We start from the raw sequence: 25,040 nt of genomic DNA on the forward strand, positions 1-25,040 counted from the left end.
ACCTGTGTGGGGCAGTTCCACTCTCCTGACCTTGGAAGTCTGGGTTCAGTGGTACAAACAAGTCTCTCAAACTGGGATCTTCCTTGATTCCAATGGATGATCATGATATCTTATGTGCCTTGTCATGTACTTCACTCTTCAAGGAGCATTGTGGTACCTCCTTCCTGGCAGTTGGATCTTACTGTAGATCTTATCCATCTAGACCACCGGAGCTGACTCTGTGCTTAGACAGGCAGATCCCTAACTCACCAGGGTATGAGGCCTTCCGACTACCCTCCCCTAGTTTAGCCTGCCTGTTGATACAGTGTACTGGGGTGAGAGTTGAGTGTCTGGTGGGGACCAAAGGTGAGTGAGCTGCCCTAGAATGGACATGACAAGACCCTTCACCAGAGATGCTACCCCTCCTGGACACCCCATACATCTTAATATCATCTTAAAATGGTACAGTAGTTTTTTCAACTATGGTTCAACAATGTACCCCAATGGTACAGAATTTTTTTCTCTCTCTAGTAACCCACCCTAAATGTTGCCATATTTCTTTTGATAAGGTGTAGAGATCCCTTTCCAATTCTCATAGTGGCTGCTGTTGTGCTGTTTGCTGGCAGGAACATCACAACCACAAGCAAGAAATGGCGTAGGAAAGGCATTTGCCCCTTTGAGGCTAGGCTACCATTCATTAAGATGATACCTTTATTTCCTACATTATCCCCATTTTCCCAGATCTTTGTTCACTGACCTCCATGACTGAGTCTCCACAACCTACAGTTACAGAAAAACAAACATTCAATGTTTCAGTGTTTCAGAAGTACAGTTAATATCAGAGAATGTAAGTAGTATACAATGTGAAATTCTTATTCTTCACAGAAACAAAGAAACCCCATAGAACGATAGAAACATCGAAGCCCTGAAACCCCCCCATCACCCTGTCTTTCAGACAGGCAGCAGCAGAAGTGCTGACTCTCCATCCCCACCTGCGCCAGCAGAAACAAATACCACCCCCCACCCCCCAATGCTTGCAACAGCAGAAGCAGCAAAGAGTCCATTGATCCGGAGTCCATTAAACGACAGTTCATCTGTAAACACTTCGGTATCTCAGATAAGTGCTCGAGAGAGAGAGAGAGGAGGGAGCAAGCAGTCGCTCCTGCAACAGCTAGAGTGAAGACCAGCAATTCAGTTTCAATGTTCCGCTTTGGTTCCCCGAGTTCCCCCAACTTGAGGACTGACAGGCACTCTCACTCCAGTGAATTGACGTTATTTCTTATAGCCTTCACATACAAGAAGAGCAAAAATCTTTATTATGTCTCTCTCAAAATGTGCAATCATAATAATTTATAATAAATAGGGCAATTCATGTAATATAGAGTGCACTCAAATCAGTGTGAGTTAATCAGTCTGATGGCAGGGTGGAAGAAGCTGTCCCGGAGCTTGTTGGTCCTGACTTCTGTGCTGCGGTACAGTCTCCTGGATGGTAGCAGCTGGAATAGATTTTGGAATAGACTTTGACTCGAGTGCCCAATGATCCTTCGAAAGAGAAGGAGGGATTGCTCGTGTACAGGGACCTTTGAAGAAATGTCTGAATGGCCTGTTCCTGTTTTTAGACAGATCAGCCAGGAGAAATGTTCTCTCTGAATCTGTCCTCAGAATTTCTTGTTTTGTATGCAGTCTGATAATTTTAAATGTGATAATGTACAAGATGGCATGGTGGAGATGTGTTTCTACCAAAGGAGGCGTAAGGTGCTCCTTCTCACCACTAGCTTGCAGGTCACCCTTGGGCAAGGTGTAGCACCTGCTTAGCTCCTCCAGTCAGGGTCTTGTGAAGCAATGGGAACAGGTGGTGGATGGTCGTATGAGCAGCTGGTGCATCTCACAAGCCTTGGTTATGTGACCACTGATGCCAGGCAGACAATCTCTGTAGAGTATTGATAATGGCTGGGATCACCTGTCTTGCAAAGACACTGCACAGGAGAAGGCAACAGCTGACCACTTGTGTAGAAAAATTTGCCAAGAGCAATCATGGTCATGGAATGACTGTAATCGTCAATGACATAAGACCCCGCACAAAACAAGCAAATGAGTATACAGAGAGTTTTAGCATCACATGGAGACGATCATGGCTGCTCAGGAGATAAAGGAAACAAGTGGAAATGTTTTGGAGAACAGAGGATTTCTCAGAATCAGATTCTAAGAAATCAACATGGCTTTGTTAATGGAAAGTCAAGCTTGATGAACCCTTGGGAGTTTTTTTTTAAGAGGTAACCAAAAGGATAGATGAGAGTAGGGATGTTGCCTAATTAGACTTCAACAAGGTCTTCAACTAAGTCCCTTTTGGCAATCTGGTGCAGAAGGTTAGGTGGAATCCAGGCAGAGCTACTTTGGTGGATTCAAAATTGGTTGAGAGATTATATGTGGAGGAATGTGGTTGATGAGGATTCCTGCCATCCATCCTACAATTTCTTTGACCCACGACCATCAGGAAGGAGGTAGAAGATAATCAGGGCTAGGACTGCATGACTGGATAATGGCTTCTTCCCTCAAGGTGTGAGTCTAGTGAATACCCTGCCATCACTGAGATTTTGTCACTAGGACATCAAGCTGTACACTATTTACTGTAACACAAAATGTTGGAGGATCTCAGCTGGGTAGGCAGCATTTATGGAAAAGAATAGAAAGTCAATGTTACGTGTCAAGACCCTTCAAGACTTCAGGACCCTTCATGTTTACTGTACTGTTTACCTGTGCTGTACACTTCACATGCCTTTCGAATGATATTTTATTCACTAAATAGTGGTAATATTTTGCTTTGTGCTGTGCATGATATAGTGTATGTATTGTGGGTCCACTGCGGTTTAGATGCACATTCTTTCATTTGGTTGTATATATGTGTATTCAGATGGCAAATGGCAATAAACTTCAACTTAAAAGATGTTTCTTGGAATGGCTGCTGGTGTGCTGTTCAGGTCAGCATTGAGACCCTTGTTATTCGTTATTCCTATAAATAAGTTAGATGCGAATGCACAAGGCATGATCAGTGTATTTGCGGCTGTCTGAAATTTAGAATAATTGCCTTCAGTTAGAGCACCAAGTAGAAGAATTGGGACAGAATGTTGTAGTTGTACAAGTCACTGGTGAGGCCACATTCCGAGTGCTTTAGTTACCCTATTACAAGAATGATTAATGACTCACAAGTGTGAAAAGAAAGGTTGACCAGGTTAGACCTTTATTGCTTGGAGGGTTTGGAGAAGGAGGAGCAACCTCACAGAGGTTTATAAAGTCACAGATCAGGTGCGTGGTAATCATCATTTCCTGAAGGAAGACGAGTCACAAACTATGGGACATGGGTATATTTAGAGTGGGAGGGGAATGAATGATTGAGAAGATTTGTTTGTAATGAACTGCCAGAGGAAGTGGTTGAGGCAGGTAGAGGCACTTAGATAGGTACATGGAGGGGAGAGACTTAGAAGTATATGGTGTGAATGTTGGAAATTAGGACAAAATGGGTGGATGTCTTAGTATGGACTTGTTGAGCTGAAGCGCCTGTACCTATGCTCCATTGCTCAGTGACTGTGTGCAGTTTTGGTCGCCAAATTACAGGAAGGTTACTAATAAGGTTCAAAGAGTGCAGAGAAGGTTTACAAGGATGTTGCCAGGTCTTGAGAAACTGAGTTACTGAGAAAGGTTAGGACTTTATTCCTTGAAGCGTAGAAGAATGAGGGGAGACTTGATAGAGGTATATAAAATAATGATGGGTACGGAGAGAGTGAATGCAAGCAGGCTTTTTCCACTGAGGCTAGGGGAGAAAAAAAACCCAGAGGACATTGGTTAAGGGGGAAAAGTTTAAAGGGTACATTGGGAGGGGGGCTTCTTTACACAGAGAGTGGTTAGTGTATGGAACGAGCTGCTAGATGAAGTGGTAAATGCCGGCTCAGTTTTAACATTTAAGAAAAACTTGGACAGGTACATGGATGAGAGATGTATGGAGGGATATGGTCCAGGTGCAGGTCAGTGGGACTAGGCAGAAAAATGGTTTGGCACAGCCAAGAAAGGCCAAAAGGCCTGTTTCTGTGCTGTAATGTTCTATGGCTCCTAACCTCTGGGGTCCATGGATCCCTTGTTTCATGGTATTGACCCAAGGGATAAAAAATGTTGAGGTGTGACATCTGCCCATTACACCACTGGTGTTCAGGGCAGCCATGAAGGTCCTCCATCTCCTGGTGGTGTTCAGGGCTTCCTTCATCATGTCAGTAGCTTCCTCAGTTTTCACTACTGTCAATCATACAAGTCCCAGCTGGAGACTCAAGAATACCATCACACTCACATTTAGAAGGATTCTTCATTGCTGTCTCCATAACAGTTCTGTTTTACCAGTTAGGGTTGTTGCCCCAGGCTGTACCCCTGAATATGGAGGACTGGTGGACCACTTGTACTCTGACCTCTGCCCTTTGACCTGTTTAGCCAGGGTAACCCAACCAAGAGCCAAAGCATAAAGGTTTCCTCCAGCCAACATAGCCAACATTGAGGCACGCAAGCCTCCAAACACAATGACAAGGTTATGGGTCCTCTCTGAGGGTAATGTGACATGGCATTTCATTATTGTTAAAGGAGGGATCGTGTAGCAATGAAAGCACAGGTCTTACTTGTGCAGCATTGAGATTCAACTTTACTGAGATTTACCATCTTGTCATTTATTTGGATTTGGTTTTTCACTATGGCTGAAAGAAGCTAATTGAGTTGTTTGGAAATGTGGATAGGATTCTGATGGCACTGATTTAATGAGATATTCTGATCCATCAAGGTAGGATGGATTTGTTGACTGATGAATTTGAGTGTACTGGCAATTGATCTGATTGTCATATTAGTTGAAATTACTCCATGACTTCAGTGTCAATCACCTTCTGCTTCCTATTGCTTTTTCCCTCCATAGACAGCTGGTGGATATTACTGAGTAACAAGATGAGTTTAATTTGATCAGAGTTAATAAACACTAACACGTAATTGAGTCGCTTTGAGTAAAACTGCAAAGGAAAGCATTAAGCAATGATCTTGGGGGGAGGGGGAAGTTTACATGTTTTGAAAATGTATTGCAACCTTTACTGTGTTAATCATTCTTTTACTGGTAAATGATCATCGCAAACAATAGCATGTAACTTCCCATTGGACTTGGAGGCAATTTAACATGGTAGAACTAAGGCGGAGGCAGTGGGCCCATTACCAAGAGCAAGGAAGACCTGAGGTTCGATCCATTTAAGCAATGGGCCAAATCAGAAAGGTCAGTGCAGGCCAAATTCAGTCGGCAGGGTCAAGGTCCAAGAGTGTATGAAAATGACTGAACCTGATGTTTGAACAACTTAAGCGCCAGCTAGATCAAAAAGGTCAGGGTGTCAGGACCCAAGGTGAGGGACAGGCTGGTTCAGTTTGCTGCTCTGGTGTGTGCTGAACTTAGGGACTGTGGACGGGCTCTGTGGACTTCAGTTCAAAAGTGCTTGCGTTTATTGTTTGCACGATTTTTTTTGTCTGTAGATTTGGGTGTTTTTTTTAGTGTTTTTTTGTGTTACATTCTTCTGTGGCTGCCTGTAAGAAGACTAATCTTAAGGGGGTATAATGTATATATTTGATGTATTTTGACCTTTATATCTTAAGTTAGTTTCTATTGCAAAGTGCAGGAAGTAAGGATTAAGAAGAGCTTAAAACCAGTATGTTGATGCAGCTTGTTTCTGATTTGGATTGAGTTTATCTATGGGCCGATGTCAAAGTATTTGCTTATGACATTAAGCAATGTTTTATTAACTGATTTTGTGAATTGTGCTGTCTCAGGAAGTTTTGACGTTGTATGAAGAGCCCCAGTTAGAAATGATCGTACACCAGCTGGAGGTGCCTAGTTGCTCTAAAAGTTGCATCTACAGTTTGATTCAACTGAGCCTGATGTTTGGATGGTAATTTAAGTGCTGGGCCAAATTGGAAAGCAAATTGACACCTTGTCAGAGCCCAGGGCGAGGGATGGAGCAGTTAAGCTCGCTGCTCCGAATCAGAATCAGGTTTATTATCATCGACTTATGTTGTGAAGTTTGTTAACTTTGCGGCAGCATTGCAGTGTAATTCATAAAAATAGAGGGAAAAGGAAAACTGAATTATGGTAAGTGTGTGTGTGTACGTACGTACGTACAGGCAGTCCCTGGGTTACGAAGGAGTTCCGTTCCTGAGTCCTCCTTTAAGTCAGATTTGTACATAAGTCGGATCAAGTATATCCGGTATTATTTAGCGTCAGTTAGTCAAACGTTTGTCTTAGTATATAGTATATATTTTACCTTTCTATGCATATGAAACACTTAAGAAACGTATGTATTCCAATAATTAAACCACTGAGTTGCTCAGTAATAATTGTAGCTTTCATTAGGGCAGGGCCTTTCACATTCTCCATTATTCTCACTTTATCCTTTATGCTTTAAAATTGTTCCAATTGTTGACCGACTGTAGCCTAATGCTTTTCCAATGACCGATGACGTTTCACCTCTTTCCAAACGCTTTATTATTTCCACTTTAATTTCAACCATGATCACTTCCTGTCAATGGAAAGGAAACACTGCGGGCGGCGGGTCCCGAGCTCTGCCAGGTCCTAAGGACCACTGTACTGAATTCTCCGGGTCCTACAGTCCATCGCACTGAGACAGGTTAAATGGGACAAGTGGGGGCTGAGCTGGGTTTGGGTATTTGATCCTCCACAGTATTCCGCGTGGGAATTTATACTGGAAGTGGCAGTGTTTTTTTCTTGTGAGGTCGAATTACGAGCTTGACATTAACCTGACACGGATGGAGAGCTTGCTTGGGAGCGGTCTGTCACTGGATCAAACTTGGGAACCTCTGTACTCGAGCCCAGCGCTGATCTCACTGCACCACCAGCCGACCAGAAAAGTTGGGGGGGGGGGGGGTCCAGGGTGAATCTTGCTAAGAAAAATTTAAGCCAAATACAAAGTTACATACACAACACAGTGTCAACGGCAACGACTTAAAATGGCGGACAGACTCTCTTAGTGGGACTTCAGTTCTGAGTGCTATTTGCTTGCTTTTATTGTTTGCATCTTTTTTTTTCATTCTACACATTGGGTGTTCGACAGTCTTTTTTAAAAATAGATTCTTTTGCTTTGTGACGGCCTGTAAGGAGACTAATCTCAAAGCTGTATAATGTATATATACTTTTGAATACGTGCTTTGATTTTGCACAACGGAATTTATCACTTATGCAAGTTGGAAGAGAGCAGTTGTCTCTCGGTGAAGCCCTCATAAATTAATATTGGAAAGCACGGTTGGTTTTGCTTTTCAGAATTGTTGTTAGCCAGAAGCAATGATTTTTTTCCTGTTAGAGGCAGATGATGCAAACTCCATTATTTTCATGTTTCATTTCTATATGGACTGTCGTGCCTACCAACCCCCCCCCCCCCCCCCCCCGCTGGCTCTGAGCAATCAATTCACTGCCTTTGCCTTTCAATCAATTTTACCACATTTGCATCATTCGCCCTCAGATTCTACCACTGAGGATGACCTATAGAGACCAATCAACCCACCAATTCTCAAGTCTTTTGCGGCGTGAAACCAGAGCACTTGGGGCAGGTCCACATCATTCACAGTCTGTATGAATTCCACACTGACAGTACCAGTGTACTAGATTGAGTCTAGATTGCTGGATCTGTGAGGCAGCAGCCTTTATAACTGTACTGCTATGTTGCCCACTACTGTTACAAACGCCATCATCTTTTGGGTGTTCAAGTTGGCAGAATGGGATTGAAATTGTTGCATCACATCCATTTATACCGGTTTGATCCAACTATTCACAGATTTTGTTTTGAAACTTATGGCCACATGTGCGTCTCGGGAAGCAGCTGGCATCATTGCATCATGATCCACAATTAAAACTTGGGAATTCTAATTGAAATTCTGGATGGCAATGTTCAAAACTGGATTCTGTTGTGATTTCTCAATATGTATTTAAAAAAAAGGACTTTTGCTCCTGTTGCACCTGTCCCACCTCATCTTAAAGAAAGAAAATTAGCTGTGCTCTGAGCAAGATTAAAACCCCACTGGTTCTCGTCTTATTCTCTCAGTGCAACGAAATCCGTGGAGATGTAACAGTTGTTCCAAGATATTCCTGAGTGGAGGTCTGTTTGGCCTTCTCACAATTAACAGAGTTGCTGTCATCCAACTGATTTCCCCACTTTTTTTTTGTTTATTATAGACAGCTGGAAGCTGAACACAAATATAATTTCAGACTACATAGAAATTTGTAAAAACAAGTTGTTAACTTTTATTGAATATAATGTGTTTAATTGCATAACAGTGCTGACAGCTTGTAATAGTTCAACAAAGCTAAAAAGATTTTGGTGGTGATTTTTGTTTCTACTTAGTGCCTGAGGCTTCTCACTTATGTCCCTGACACCATTGCTCTGTGACCACAATGTCCTGGTGAAACCTTTCACCATGCTTGTCATTGACAGTGCCAAGATTTGCAGAGAAAGAGTCTAAATAAGAATACAGAAAAGAAACTTTTAGTGATGTGCTGAACTTCATGGTTTTGTATGCTTGAAGCATGTTGTCAACCAGCTGCATGTAGTTTAGTGCTCTGTAGTTGCCAAGAAAATGTCTTGAATGATTTTGCATGTGATTTTCTCCAGTCCCACTAGAAGTTCTTTGAATTGCTTGTCATCGATAACCTGTTTGATATGTGGACCAACTAAAATGCCTTCCTTAATCTTGGCATCCAGTTATTCTGGCTTAAAAGACAATTTCTAACAAATATAGCCAATTTCTAAAAAAAAATTGATAGGAAATTTCATGGTGATTTTCATGATCACCAGCCCAAAATCCATAAGAAACACCAAAAAGTATTCAGGAAGCAGAATTATTGTTGTCCAGTCTCCCTTGCAATATCACTCCCAACTCATCTACTGCCTCTGCTTTATCACATTGCTCCTCCAGAGAATGTACCAAAATAGAATGAGAACGTCCTCAAATGAAATCTCATGGAAAAATAAAGCCTTTTTCTTTATTATGGCCTTTGTCTGAGGCTGACACTGATGGTTTGTAATAGTCCCACCTATTACTGCCTGTTTGGCTGCTGGCGTTTAGGTCGGCAATGAAGGTCCTTCATCTGTGACGGTGTTCAAGAATTCCTTCATCTTGTCAGTAACTTCCTCTCTGTTTTCACTGCTGTCAGTCATGCAAGTCCCAAGTGGAGGCTCAGGAATACCGTCACACTCAGATGTAGAAAGATTCTTCATTGCTATTTCCATAATAGTTTTGCTTTACCAGTCAGAGTTGTTAGCCCTGAGCTGAGCCCCCAACCTGGAGAACAGGTGGGCCACTCTTAGTCTGTCCTCTACTCTTCCACCTTATAGCATGGGTGACCCAACCAAAAGTCAACGTAGCTCTCTGGGTCATTGAGGCATCACCCTCCAAACCCAACAACAAGGCTGTGGTTCTCTTGGTGGGTTTGTAACAATGGATCTTTTTTAAAATTCTGAGTCAAGGTATACATTCCATATTCTATCAGTAATCAGGCAGAACTCTACTCTTTTTCAGCAGATGGCTAATGGAGTTGGTGGGTGGATCAGCTGTGAGGTGGTACTCTCTTTCCCCTACCTGTGCACTCCTAATGTACCCCCTTGAGATTCTGAACACCATTCAAAATGCTCCTTTTCAACCTTTGAGTGGTCACAAACCAGGGTCTCCCAGTTCTGCTTCATTAATTCTCACCCATTTTCTGAAATTATTTTTACCATTGTTCTTTTTCAGCTTCAGTGTTCAGTCTTGTGTTGACCTGTGGTCTTTGTAATCTTAGCTTGACAACTGTACTACTTCACAGATTCAGATATTCAAAGTACATTTATTAACAAAGAATGTATAACTTAAACAACCTTGAGATTTGTTTGATAACAGGTAGCCCCAAACAAGAAACCCAAAAGAACCCAATTAAAGACAAAGATAAAAGACCAAGACCTGACGTTCAAGTGAAAGGAGAGAAAAAACAAGATCTAATTTGGATTTATCCTCTTCATCCACCACCCCCATGCTTGATGATCTGCATTAGCTCTTGGTTAGGTGACAACTCTTAACTTAGAGTGAATATATTTTGAGTTTACATAACAGCTTTGTAAACATCCAAAAATTTGAGTGGTACTCCCGGTCTGAACACTTGATCCCACTGCTGTGCTCATCTTCCTAACACTATTTAAAAATAAATGTGCTCTAATAATGCAAATTGTTCAAGACATAAAGGGTTCTTGGTCTTGATCATGGACTAGAATAATGGAGAATTTGAGGCCATTTTGGACACAACTTTGTTGATGGGTGATTTATTGCAAAGACAGCAGCCTGGAAGGCGTGTGACTTGGAGATGTGTCCAGGGATTTCAGGCTGCCCTGTGGACCTGATTCCTCATCAGTGTCACCAACTGAAGTGTCACGAGGGACACTGGAAAATCGTGAGTGGTAGTGCAGCTGTTGGAGGCTTACGCACTTGAGCAATCTCTCTCTCCCGCACTCTCTCCCCTCACGCTCCTGTGCTCTCTCCTGCCCAGCCTTGTACCCTCTCACTTACTGTCATCTGCTGGTTCTCGAGTTGAATGGTCGTTGCTTTGGACTTGGACTGTAACATCAAACCAGTGGTCTGTACATCTCCTCTGTTACTGTGGAAAGGGGTACCACCTCTTTGTCCCTTGTTAGAAAGAGCCCACTGTCTCTCCTGTTGATCATAATCTTGCTTCATGGGCTTTACCATTGCTTGCTTTGTGGGTGGGGGGTGCTGATGCTATCTGCCACGACAAGAGGGAGCAGGGTTGATGCTTTCTTGCTGCCTGTGTGTGGGAGGGAGCTTTTGGAGTTCCAGTGTTTTTCTGTCATCCATTCTTTTGGGTTTCTCTGTTTCGTGGATGTCTACAAAGAGTAAGGATTTCAAGTTGTCTATTGTACATTCTATGATGTTAAATTCAACCATTGAATTTCAGAGGAAGGCTCTTAAACGATAATTGTGGATATTTAAAAAATTGCAATTTGCATGGTATCAGGATGTGAGAGTACTCGAAGGGTAATGAGTTGGATTGATGTTTATGGAATGCAGTGTGATTAATGTGGATTTTTGAAAACTGAATCATGGCAGATTTGAAGAGGCTTATCAGAATGGAATTAATCACTTAATTAACATTTGGCCAAGGAAGCCTGTGGCTGAGCTGAATGCAAAGTGGACAAAATTTTAAAAAGAGCTAGTTGAAGGTCAGGAAAAATTTTAAAAAAAGTGAAAGGGGAGAAGGTAGATGATCGTCTTGCAACAACGTCGTTAAAAAGGTCAAGTTTGGCATAAACAAAACAGGTCCAGCTCACCTAGCCTCAGAATAGAGGGGTGAGGAGGAATTTCTTTAGCTAGAGAATGGTGGATCTGTGGAATTAGTTGCCACAGGCGGCTGTGGAGGCCAAGCCATTGTGTCTATTTAAAGCCGAGGTTGATAGATTCTTGATTAGTCAGGGTATGAAGGAATATGGGGAGAAGGCAGGAGATTTAGGCTAAGAGGGAAAATAGATCAGTCTAATGAAATGGTCTAAAAGGCCTGATTCTGCTTCTATATCTTATGGTCTTGTTTTTTTTAAACTCCAGCTTCCTGTTCAGTAACATCCTCATGAATCTTTTCTGAATGCTCTACAACTGAATGACATCCTCCCTATAGTTGGATACCCAGAAATGGACATAACTGTAAATGCAGACTTGCTAGCAGTTTGTACCAGTTCCTATACTCAGTGCCCTGATTGATGAAGGCAAGTGTGCAAATGCTGCCTTTATCAACCCGTCTTCCTGTGTTGCCTCTTTCTGGAATCCATGTAGCTGTATTTCTGGGGTCTTTCTGTCCTCCTGCACTCTCCAAGGCTCTACTGTTTAGTTGGTGTGTAAATTTCTGTTTAGGATCTGGAAAGAAGATAGTGCCAGTGAACAGTGCGACCAAAGGTAACATCCTTTAGACAGTTCACAAAACTACCTCCTTTACTTCTTTTACTACTGCTACTTTCAAATATGATTCAGCTATTATTGGAGCCTGTTATCTACATTTTGAAAATGTGATTTTGGGCAGATTGAGCAATCTGGTGCTTTGCTGTATCCAAAGGAGTTCAATGAGTTTTCAAGCTAAATGTATTTACCTGACAGCAAGAAACCCGATGATCGACTCCATTTCTTGCTGATCTCATTGATTAAAGTGTTGAGCAAGATTGAAATCAATGAGGGGAAGAGTGGAAGGCACGTGGGTGTTTGGTGCCATCTCTTGTCTGTGTCCTGTCTCTTTCTCCCTCTAGCTCGCTGCTGCTGGAGGAAGGTGCCGGGGTTGTGGGCAAGGGTTACTGAAGTGGCTTGTGTCTGGTGGCTTCTTTTTTTTTTTGCAACTATTCTGTATGATTTTAATCAGGGCAGAGTGGCTCTGCAGACAGCACTCAACAAATGACACAGCACCATATTGAATTGAAACTGAATATTCCTGAACTGTTTCATTGACTTGGATTTTTGATGTTTTACATTCTGTGTTTTTCACTCATTTTTCTTGCTGTTAGTTCAATTTGTTCTTTTTTTGCGCATTGATAGTTTGATGTTTTTCTTTGACGGTTCCATGGTTTTCTTGGTTTTGTGGCTCTCTGTGGGAAGACGAATCTCAGGGTTGTACACTGCATGCATATTTGATAATAAATGTACTTTGAATCTGATAATTTATGCTTTTTTATACAAAGCAGCAATAAAATGACAGCCACCAATCAAAGTGCTCATTATCATCTTTTTGAAGTTTTACTGTAAAATTAAGTTTGTTGCCAAGTTATGAAGAGGGAAATTGCTCAATCTTGTGTAATTATACTTGTGAAATGAGAATTTAGTCTTGCTTGTTTTAATGTTCTATAAATTGAGATGTTTACCTGTTTTAATCAAGTCTTAGACTGCATTCCTTTATACAATGCCTTGAAGTCTGGCAATAATTCTTCATTGTTTAGTTGCTGCTAATCTGCAGAAATCCAAAAATCCAGTGGTAATTTCTAAATAGTGTTACTTTTTTTTAAAAAGTAACTTGATTGCATTGCTGTTGAGCATTGAAAGAGCTTGGTATATTAAGACTTGGTGACGAGGATGTAATGTTGAGGCTTTGCAAAGCACTGGTGAGGCCTCTTGGAGTATTGTAAGCAGTTTTCGGCCCCTTATCTAAAAAAAGATGTACAGACGTTGGAGAGGGTTCAAAGGAGGTCCATAAAGATTATTCTGGGATGGAAAGGCTTGTCATATAAGGAGAGTTTGATGGCTCTGGGCCTCTACTCACTGGAATTCAGAAGAATGAGGGCGATCTCATTAAAATCTACTAAATGTTGAAAGGTCTGAAAAAAGTGGATGTGGAGAGGATACTTACTGCTATGGGGGAGTCTTAAGACCAGAGGACACAGCCTCAAAATAGAGGGGCATCTAGATGAGGAATTTATTTAGCTGGAGAGTGATGAATCTGTGTAATTCATTGCCACAGGCAACTCTGGAAGCCAAATCATTGGGTTTATTTAAGGCAGAGTTTGATAGATTAGTTAGGATATGGGGAGAAGACAGGACATTGATGAAATGCTTTGAGAGGTTGGTTATGACTAGACTGAACTCCTGCCTCAGCAAGGACCTGGACCCATTGTAGTTTGCCTATCATCACAATAGGTCAACGGCAGATGCAATGTCCATGGCTCTCCACATGGCTTTAGACCACCTAGACAACACAAACATCTACGTCAGGATGCTGTTTATCGACTATAGCTCAGCATTTAATACCATCATTCCCACAATCCTGATTGAGAAGTTGCAGAACCTGGGCCTCGGTACCTCTCTCTGTAATTGAATCCTCGACTTCTTAACCGGAAGACCACAATCTGTGCAGATTGGTGATAACATATCCTCTTCACTGACATTCAACACTGGCACACCTCAGGGGTGTGTGCTTAGCCCACTGCTCTACTCTCTGTATACATATGACTGTGTGGCTAGGTATAGCTCAAATACCATCTACAAATTTGCTGACAATACAGACATTGTTGGTAGAATCTCAGGTGATAATGAGAGGGTGTGCAGGAGTGAGATATGCCAAATAGTGGAATGGTGCTGCAGCAACAAGCCGGCACTCAGTGTCAGTAAGATGAAAGAGCAGATTGTGGAGTTCAGGAAGGGTAAGACGAAGGAACACATACCAATTCTCATAGGGGGATCAGAAGAGGAGAGAGTAAGCAGCTTCAAGTTCCTGGATGTCAAGGTCTTTGAGGATCTAACCTGGTCCCAACATATCGATGTAGTTATAAAGAAGGCAAGACAACAGCTATACTTTATTAGGAGTTTGAAGCAATTTGGCATGTCAACAAATACACTCAAAATCTCCTGTAGTTGTACTGTGGAGAGCACTCTGACAGGCTGCATTACCGTCTGGTATGGAGGGGCAACTGCACAGAACTGAAAAAAGCTGCAGAAAGTTGTAAATTTAATCAGCTCCATCTTGGGCACTAGCCTACAAAGTACCCAGGACACCTTTAGGGAGCGGTGTCTATTATTAAAGACCTCCAGCACCCAGGGAATACCCTTTTCTCACTGTTACCATCAGGTAGGAGATACAGAAGCCTGAAGGCACAAGCTCAGCGATTCAGGAATATCATCTTCCCCTCTGCTATCCAATTCCTAAATGGTCTTTGAACCTTTGGACATTATCCTCACTATTTTTAATATACAATATTTCTGTATTTGCACATTTTTAAATAATTATTCAATATACATAATTGATTTACTTGTTGATGTTTTGTTTTATTTTATTATTATTGTTTTTCTCTCTCTGCTAGATTATGTATTGCATTGAACTGCTGCTGCTAAGTTAACAAATTTCATGTCACATGCTGGTGATAATAAACCTGATTCTAATTGGATCTGAGAGGGCAAATGAATCAGCCATAATGAAATAGTGGAACACACTTGATGAGCCAAATTGCCTAATACTGCTCCTTTTTGTTTTGATCTTGTGATTGTACACTCTGTAGCTTGGGAGCTGTCATTCATTGTAAACTAATATTCATAAAGTGTCTTGCACATATAGAAATCAATGCTAATTCTCCTTTGAGACTTGTCTGTTACAAATAAATTATTTGAAGCTTGATTAAATATGGCAGCCAAGAAAAGTTAGTTTAATTGTCTTTCATTCATCCATATGAATATAGCCAAATGAAGCAGTGTTCCTCTGGGGTGAAGGTGCACACAGAAGCAACAGACACACAGCACACATATAATTATGATGGTAGAAAATCATAGTTAAGAAAAAAATAATAATCTAGCCCAAGTCTTTGAGTGTCATGACCTGTAGATTGATGATGCATGAATGTTGTCCCAGAGCCACGTTTCTGTAAGATCAAATCCACAGTAGTTCCTCATATAGTGCAGTGAAGCTGTAGATGAATGCAAACCAGCTTGTTTCCTACTGAGTAAATACTGGAGAGCAGTACTGATGGGAAGGACCAGTGTAGAATCCAACAGCACGTAGCCAACCCCGCCGTTGGTTTTGCCAATGAACCAGTGGATTGGACTTGCAGCGTTCTATATTATCAATGTCCAACAAGGTTTTGCAATCACAACAAAATCATCCAAGGTCATCATAAGCAATGTCCATTGGATCATGCACTGGGTGCTGAAGTAGGTTTAACATAGTACGCAACAAGTCCAGCTCTGCCGCTATCCAACAACTCGCTAGTGGGGTAGATCTGCAGTACTTGGCAGTACTTGATGTTCTTGATAACCAGCAATGTCTTGCAATCATGAAAAAGATGTAAAGGACAAACAATTACATCTTTGGTTGGATGTAGAAAGGCCACTGTGTCTGAGAGTGCTGCTATCTTACCAAAATCTTAAAGTGAATGCAATTAGCAAGAATGATGCGAGTGTTTAAGGTGTCTCAGTGAATGAAATGTCACAGAAATTTATCAACATGCAAATCAGATGCAGGAAAGGACAACTCAATCTCTCGATGCTGTTCTGTATTTAATATAGATGATTGAATTGTAATTTTAACTTGCCTAGTTTCCTCCTTTTACACACTTGCTTATCAACTATCTGTCCATCTTTGCCTTAAGTATTCAAAGAATCTGTTTCCACACTCTTTTGACAGAGTTTCAAACTCTATTGAAACCCAGTGAAAAAGTTTAATCTTGATCTGGAAACGGAACTCTGGTTTTAGATCCTCTCATAGAGAAAGAATCCTTTTTATCTACCATGTCAAGACCCTCCAATATCATGTGATCAAGACACCTTATTCTTCCAAAAATCAAGCCTAAACTGTTCAAGTTTCCTTATAAACTAACTTGCTGTTCAGGTATTGGTCCAATAAATATTCTCAGAATTCCTTATATTGGTCCATTTAAGAAAGTAATGTTGAATCTATTCCCCAGATATGGTTTCACCACTGACCTCTATAATGATAGCAAAACATCCCTGTTATAACATTTAATTCTCTAGGACTAATGGATAAGATTTAGATTACTCTCCAATTCCTCATATTATTAAAAGCTGCCATTGCTCTCTTTTACTGTGATTCAATACTTAAGCATGCAATAAACTATGACCAATTAATTCAAGTTATGCATCAGCCAGTTCCTATTGGAGTTTTGATTCAATCAAGTTAATATTGTTAAGTTTGCTTAAAAGGGGATTGTAGATGTATTAGTGGGCTTGCAGAATTTAAATAAAACCATTGATTTTTCTGTTAATAATCACTTTTCATTTGGCAATTAGGTCAAATTAGAATTAACAAGACCGTTAAAGAGTTAAGTAATAGTTTTATCAGCATACAGGAGAATTTGTGGAAACTAATAAATTAATTTTGTAATACCACCGGAAGGCCAAAATATTAAAATACTTTCACTTTTGATGGCAAACTCATCTATCAAAGCAGCTGGAACTGGTCAAAGAGAAATGAAATCTCTACTTTGAGTTTAAATGAAATAAAGTGGATTGGGGCACATCTGGGTGCGTATGTTTTGAACCAATTAAGCTCAATTAGTTCAAGTTTCATGGAAATAGTTAAAGATATAAAAAAGAAAGACCACTGCCATTTAACTGAGTAACTATCTATTTAAATTAAATGCAGAACAAATGAGAACACTACCAATAACTATCCAGTATGATAAAACTGTATTAGTTCCTAATAGTTATCAACAGAGGAATTCATCCAGTATTCACTGCTTAATTGACTTTTAATGAAGAAAATCTGTGCAGACACATAGTGTAGATAATGGACTGCCTTCATGCAATGCTTTCAATGATTGCATCCTTCAAATCTTCATTTTCATTACAACCTTCAAGATGATTGATGCATTTAAATTATTCATTGAAGTTGCAAAATCATTTCATTTTCATTTGCAATTGTTTCTGGTATCTCCAAGCCTCAAATGTTTTGTAAGCAAAGCAGATCTGAATTGTCTTTTTGCTTATTTCTCGCCAACTATCAGTGACAAAATTCACTGTATTTTTGAACACAAACAATGTACTTGATGCTGTTTAAAACTGTTCGTTCTAAGCATCGTGTACACAAATGATGTGAGTTAAAAACTGTTTGGCAACAGTCTCCCTTCTTAATTAAGCAACATAATGTCCCAAATAAATGGCTACTGCAATTAACAAATGGACCAAATAACTGGAATCCACTGTATAGTGTAAAGGTTCAGTTGCTCATGGTGTTTGGAATAATATTGATAAGAAGAGTGGAATAATAATTGTAAAGCATGTGTGGCACACTGAGTATGACAGTGCAAGGACTTGTGGATTTGGTACCAAACAGACAGGCTTCTTTGCTCTGAATGGATTTGAGCTTTGTGAGTGCTATGGGCTTCTTGAGAGATCTTGGAGCTATATATATTCAGGTAATTTAGAGTATTCTATCATAATTCTGACTTTGCCTTTTTATATTAGATAGGGCTGAGAGGATCACAGGGCCCTCCCTACCATCCATCCAGGAGGGTTTGGGGATTTAGGATCTGATGTTCTTGGTATTTTTCCATGTGTGAGAGAGGGATTTGGGTTTTGATGTTTTTGTGTTTTTTCCTTTGTAGGTGATGTGTTAGTTTTTTACAAGGTAGCAAGCAGGGGGTTTGATGTTCTAACTGCCATTTTCTGGGTGTTCAATGTGTTAGTTTTTGTGCTGGGGTTTTTTTGGGGTTTACAAGTTTTTATTTCCCTTTTTCATGTGGGAGAGGTGGGACTGATGTCTTTTCATTTAACAGCTCTATGATTTTCCTATATTTCATGGCTATCTGGAGAAGATGAATCTCAAAGTTGTGTTCTGCATAATACTTTAATAATAAAATGAGCCCTTGAACCTTTATCAGGAGGGCTTCGTATGTAGGTCCTTTGGTTTTATCAAGGATTCCACCCATCCATCCAGTATTCTCTTTGACTTTCTACCATCAGGCAGGAGACTCTGATGCATAAAGACAAGAATGGTCAGGATGGGGTAACAGCTTCTTCCAACAAGCCAGTAGGCTTCTGACCTCCCTATTGCATCCCATTTGAAGTGTCACATGTTAATCTGTAGTTTACAATATTTATGCAAAGTTGACCCCGGGATGTGATTTTGGAGGTCTCGGCAGTGGTAATCCCAATGAATGATAAGGCTACATGTGCATTTGTTTGTATCCAAGGCATGTTGAGCGTTTCAGCAGCAGCCGAATCAAAGCATGATCAGAATTGGGCAGTTTTGCATTTGTGAAAATAGGCAGGCAGAGAAAGAAAGATTGGAACTCAACATTATAGCAGTAAATTGGTCGTCAAAGCAAAAATGACAATTTGAGAAGCAACTGAATTAGTTTTTCTCTGAATGTATTCAACAGTTCAGACATCATCTGCAGAGAGGAAAACTGCTAACATTTCATGTCAGTAAGTTTTCTTCAAACATGATCTACGTATGGTTATTCAATTCAACAGAAAGTTCATCAGCCACAACCCTTGTGCTGCTCAAATCATTACATTCAAAGACCAGTTGTTGTTTTGTTGTATTTTATCCAAGATCCACTAAATATAGTTCATTCACTATTTGATTTGCCATGTTCTTTCTTTTTCAATCTTTTTATTAAATTTCATATATAAAAAAAAACAACACATAATAATGAATAGATTACAGATTCAATAAACTTGAGATTACATTAGTAATAGGATAATAATATCCTATTAAAACATCCATCAACAAAAGGTACATAAATCAATCAAGTCTATATAAATATATATGAAAAAAAACAAAAATAATCATCAAAAAAAGAGAAAAAAAAATTGAGATTATATATGAGAAAAAATATATATTAAAAAAATACTAAACTATAACTAACATGGGCAATAATAGTACTTTATAAATATATGAAGGTGTCAAGAAAAGAACTCCGGAACTCCATACCTGAACAAGGATAAGTAGAGAAAAGGATCTGAAATAGGCCAAATTAATTCATATGAAAGTGTCGAATAAATGGTCCCCAGGTTTCTTCAAATTTAATTGAAGAATCAAAGATAGTGCTTCTGATTTTTTCCAAACTCAAATAAGAAATAGTTTGGGAGAACCACTGAAATATAGTAGGAGGATTTACTTCTTTCCAGTTTTGTAATATAGACCTTCTGGCCATTAATGTTACAAAGGCAATCATTCGTCTGATTGAAGGGGAAAGCTGATTGCCATCTTCATTTGGTATACCGAAAATTGCAGTAATAAAATGGGGTTGTAAATCGATATTCCATACTGAGGAAATGACATCAAAAATGTCCTTCCAATAGTTATGTAAAGTGGGACATGTCCAAAACATGTGAGTCAATGAAGCCACTTCTAAGTGACATCTGTCACATTGAGGATTAATATGCGAATAAAATCGGGCAAGCTTATCTTTAGACATATAAGCTCTATGTACAATTTTAAATTGTATTAAAGCATGTTTAGCACAAATAGAGGAGGAATTAACCATTTGTAAAATTTTTTCCCATTTATCTGTTGATATATTACATCGAAGTTCTTTTTCCCATTCTTGTCTAATTCTATCCGATATTTCTGGCTGTATCTTCATAATCATGTTATAAATAAAAGCTACTAATCCCTTCTGACAAGGATTAAAAGTAAAAATCAAATCTGAAAAATCCGATGGAGTTGAATTAGGAAAAGATGGAAGAATTTTATGTAAGAAATTTCTAATTTGTAAGTATCTAAAAAAATTAGATTTAGGTAATTCAAATTTGTTGGATAGTTGATCAAAAGACATCAAAGTACCTTCAAAAAAAAGATCACGAAAACATTTTATACCTTTCCTTTTCCATATACTAAAAGCTTGATCTGTCAATGAAGGTTTAAAAAAAATTACATAAAATAGGGCTGTCCAGAGCAAAGTTTTTCAGATTAAAAAATTTGCGAAATTGAAACCAAATTCGTAGTGTATGTTTAACAACAGGGTTAGATATCTGTTTATTGAATTTGGCTAAATCAATAGGAAGAAAAGAACCAAGAACGGAAAATATAGAATATCCCTTAACCCTCACTACATTCCAAATTTACCCACTGTGGGCACACAGGTGAATCCAAATCTAGTTTCCAGTACATTAGGTTACGAATATTATTCGCCCAATAATAAAATCTAAAGTTAGGTAAAGCTAGACCACCATCTTTTTTAGACTTTTGTAATTGCCTTTTGCTTAACCTAGGATTTTTATTTTGCCACACAAATGAGGAAATTTTTGAATCAATATTATCAAAAAAAGATTTAGGAATAAAAATTGGTAAAGCTTGGAATAAATATAAAAATTTCGGTAAAATCATCATTTTAATAGCATTAATCCGACCAACTAATGATAAAAATAAGGGAGACCATCTTGTAGTAAGTTGCTGAATTTGATGAAGCATAGGTAAAAAATTCAGTCCAAATAAATCTTTATATTTCTTGGTGATTTTTATACCTAAATAGATAAAGTTATCAGTAACAACTTTAAATGGCATCCTATCACTCAATAAAGTTTGCGCGTTTAAAGGGAATAACTCACTCTTATCTAAGTTTAACTTATAACCAGAAAAGCTACCAAATTGAGCCAACAAGGATAAAATAGCAGGAATAGACCTACTAGGATTAGAAATATATAACAACAAATCATCAGCATAAAGCGATAATTTGTATAACTTCTCATTACGGGTAATACCAAAAATATTAGGAGACTCACGAGTAGCAATAGCTAAAGGTTCTAATGCAATATTAAATAATAAAGGACTTAAAGGACAACCTTGTCTCGTACCACAAGATAATTGAAAAAAAGAGGATCTATAATTATTTGTAAGAACAGAAGCAACAGGTTTATAATATATTAATTTAATCCATGATATAAAATTAGGACTAAAATTAAAGTTTCTCAATGCATTAAATAAATATGTCCATTCAACTCTATCAAAGGCTTTTTCAGCATCTAATGAGATAACACATTCTGGGGTTGTAGGTGATGAAGTATAAATTATGTTAATCAATTTTCTAATATTAAAAAAGGAATACCGATTCCTAATAAAACCAGTTTGATCTTCTGAAATAATCTGTGGTAATACCTTTTCTAATCTAATGGCTAAAATTTTTGTAAGAATCTTAGAGTCTACATTTAATAATGATATAGGGCGATAAGATGCACATAAAGTAGGATCTTTATCTTTTTTAAGAATTAGAGAGATAGTAGCTTCATAAAACGATTGAGGTAATCTCTTCTTAACAAACGCATCATTAAAGATTTCACATAGCCAAGGAGAAAGCAATAAAGAAAAAGTTTTAAAAAATTCTACAATAAAACCATCAGGACCAGGAGCTTTCCCTGAATTCATTGATGAGATAGCCTCTCTTATTTCATCCATAGAAATAGGAGCATCAAGCAAGCTACAATCTTCATCTATCAGTTTAGGAATATTCAAGTTATTAAAAAAATTATCCATCGTAAACCGGTCACCGTCAAATTCTGATTGATATAAAGATTTATAAAAATCTTGAAAAGTGTTATTGATTTCTTTATAATCAGTAGTTAAATTACCGTCTTGTTTACGAATTTTAATAATTTGTCGCTTAGTCGAAATAGCTTTTAATTGATTAGCTAACAATTTACCAGTTCGATCACTATGAATATAAAATTGAGCCCTAGTCTTAATTAATTGATTCTCAATTGAAGAAGATAATAATAAACTATGTTCCATTTGAAGCTCAACTCTCTTCTTATAAAGTTCTTTGGTAGGAGTAACGGAATAAATCTTATCAATTTCTTTAATTTTATCCACCAATAAAGCTATATCTGAATATCTTTGTTTTCTTTTACCAGCGGAATATGAAATAATTTGTCCACGAATAAAAGCCTTGAAAGAGTCCCAAAGTATTCCTTTGTCAATCTCTTCATTATAGTTTGTTGAAAAAAATAAGTCAATTTGTTGTTTTATGAAGGTAATAAATTCTGGATCTTGAAGCAAAGTAGCATTAAGTCTCCAAGATCTAGTATTGATAGAAGAGTCCGGAATCTTAATAGATAACTTCAAAGGCGCATGATCCGAAATAGCAATAGAATCGTATTTACAATCAATAACATCTGTTAATAAACGATGATCAATAAGGAAATAATCAATTCTAGAATAACTATGATATACATGTGAAAAAAATGAAAATTCTTTATCTTTAGGGTTCAAAAACCGCCATATTTCAGTAATTCCAGAATCAACCATAAAAGAATTAATAAGTAAAGCTGATCTATTCGGAAGAGTTCGAATAGGTTTAGATCTATCCATCGAAGGATTCAAACAACAATTAAAGTCTCCACCCATAATCAACATATATTCATTCAAATTAGGAAGAGAAGTAAATAAACGTTTAAAAAATTCAGGACAATCAAAGTTTGGAGCATAAATATTAACTAAAACAACTTTCCGATTAAAAAGTGAACCAGTTATCAACAAAAATCTACCCTGTGGATCAGAAATAATTTCATAATGTGTAAACGAAATTGAGGCGTCTATAAAAATAGACACACCCCTAATTTTAGCGGTACAATTTGAGTGAAATTGTTGGCCTTTCCAGAACCTAAAAAAACGTTGATTATCCTCCCTCCTAATATGGGTCTCCTGTGCAAAAATAATATTAGCGTTCAATCTATGGAATACTTTAAATATTTTTTTACGTTTAATCGGATGATTTAAACCATTAGTATTCCACGAGATAAAGTTAATAGATTTATCCATCATACCAATATTAATTGTGTGTATCATAAAAGGTTAAAAAGACACATAACCCACAATTTAGGAAGAAGGAAAATTGATTCAGGAGCAACCGGAGATCCTGACACCTCAACAATATTAACAATTTAAAGTCAGCCCATAAACTAAAAGCAAAAAAATAAAAAGCAAAAGCATGAAAAAAGATCCCTCCCCCCTCCCCCCACCCTTTGAAAGAAAGCCAAGCGGCAGGCGCATAAACTAATACTAATATTACCCCCATTTCAAGATGGCAGCTCCATAAGAAAATTTTTTAAGAAAAAACTATATAACACCCTAATTAAAATATAGAGTTGCAAAATATATATATATATATATATATATATATATATATATATATATATACATACACATACACACACATATCAGACAAGTCAAAAAAAAACTAAAATAGTAAAACCAGAAAAATCATTAATAATAAAAAAAATGAACATTAAAGTTTAAAAATGTGATACACCTTTAAAAAAGAAATTCCATATTCAGATACAAAGATGACGTTTCACAAGCCAAGACTTATGGGAAGAAGAAACGACATTTTGAGAAAGCCATATTACAAAATATGAATATAAATTCAGCAATCTAATAAGAAAATTTAGTAAAAAAAAGTTATCAAAATAGAATTTTTTTTTAAAAAAAGGATTTAATAGACACTACAACATATATAAAAAAAAGACTAAAAAAAAGAATTCAAAACCTTTGTTCCATTTCTAAATACAGGCAAGCAAATAAACGCTTATAAAAAGTAAAGACTTATGGGAAGAAGAAACGACATTTTGAAAAAATAATTCATTATTACAAAATACAAACGTGTATAAAGAAGGATATTATAAAAATTAAAACAGCATCTATAAGCAATAATAATAGTAGTAAAAAAAAGACCCAGACCCATAGTTCAAAATAAAAAGTTATAACCCAACTTCCAGGGTTAAAACTTAAAATGAAATGGCATCCTCTCTCCAAAAAAAAAATCTTCAATGTAACTCATAGTTCAAGTTGCACTAGAGGATCGATATTCTTCAACAAATTTCTTCGCTTCTTCAGGAGTGTTAAAAAAGTGTAGACTGTTGTCGGGCAGCACCATTCTAAGCTTCGCTGGATACATTAAAGCTTGTTTAAATCCAATCGAATGAATCTCTGCCATCACTGGTTTAAAAGCGATCCTGGCTTTCATTACTTCATACGAATAGTCCTCAACAATTCGAAATGAGTAATTTTTGAAGGAGATCATACCTTTTTTACGAGCTAACCGAATTAGAAGCTCTTTCTCACGAGGATAATGAAGACGAACAATCACCGCTCGTGGTTTATCAGACACAGACGAAAGCCTCGCAACTCTGTGAGCGCGGTCGATAACAGGTTCATTTTTCAAACCTTCACCACCGAAAATTTCCCACAGTAATTTAGAGAAAAATTCAGTTAAATCACCGGACTCAACTTTTTCGGGAATTCCGATGATGCGCAAATTCTGTCTGCGAGAACGATTTTCAAGATCAGTAATTTTAAACTTATACTGATCTAAAGTTTTAGCAGTCGACTCTATCTTCTTCTCTAACACTTCAATTGTACGTGCTTTTTCACAAATTGATTGTTCAAGAGTCGTGATCTTATTTCCAAGCTGCTGAACCACTAACGCCTGCGACTGAAACTTAGTTTCAAGCGATTTAACAACTCCTTCAAAATCGGATATTTTCGTAGTAATCCTCCTTTCCAAACTTAACAGTTTACTGTCCAATTTACC

The 25,040-nt window shown here is 38.1% G+C and overlaps 1 protein-coding gene across 10 annotated transcripts in view; it reads left to right on the forward strand.

The window, feature by feature from the left end:
- Positions 1 to 25,040, forward strand: part of arvcfb (ARVCF delta catenin family member b) — a 551,538-nt gene that overhangs the window by 289,875 nt on the left and 236,623 nt on the right. The window contains exon 1 of one of the 10 annotated variants that reach the window (XM_059994660.1): positions 5,146 to 5,266. The exons of the other annotated variants lie outside the window; for them this stretch is intronic. Within the exon in view, the coding sequence (XP_059850643.1) occupies positions 5,249 to 5,266 (18 nt within the window). The 5' untranslated portion in view covers positions 5,146 to 5,248. Of the gene's footprint in view, positions 1 to 5,145; positions 5,267 to 25,040 lie in introns of those variants that run through there. 10 annotated transcript variants of the gene reach the window in all.

The sequence above is a fragment of the Hypanus sabinus genome, chromosome 18, assembly GCF_030144855.1.
Source record: "Hypanus sabinus isolate sHypSab1 chromosome 18, sHypSab1.hap1, whole genome shotgun sequence".
Classification (NCBI taxonomy): Eukaryota; Metazoa; Chordata; class Chondrichthyes; order Myliobatiformes; family Dasyatidae; genus Hypanus; species Hypanus sabinus.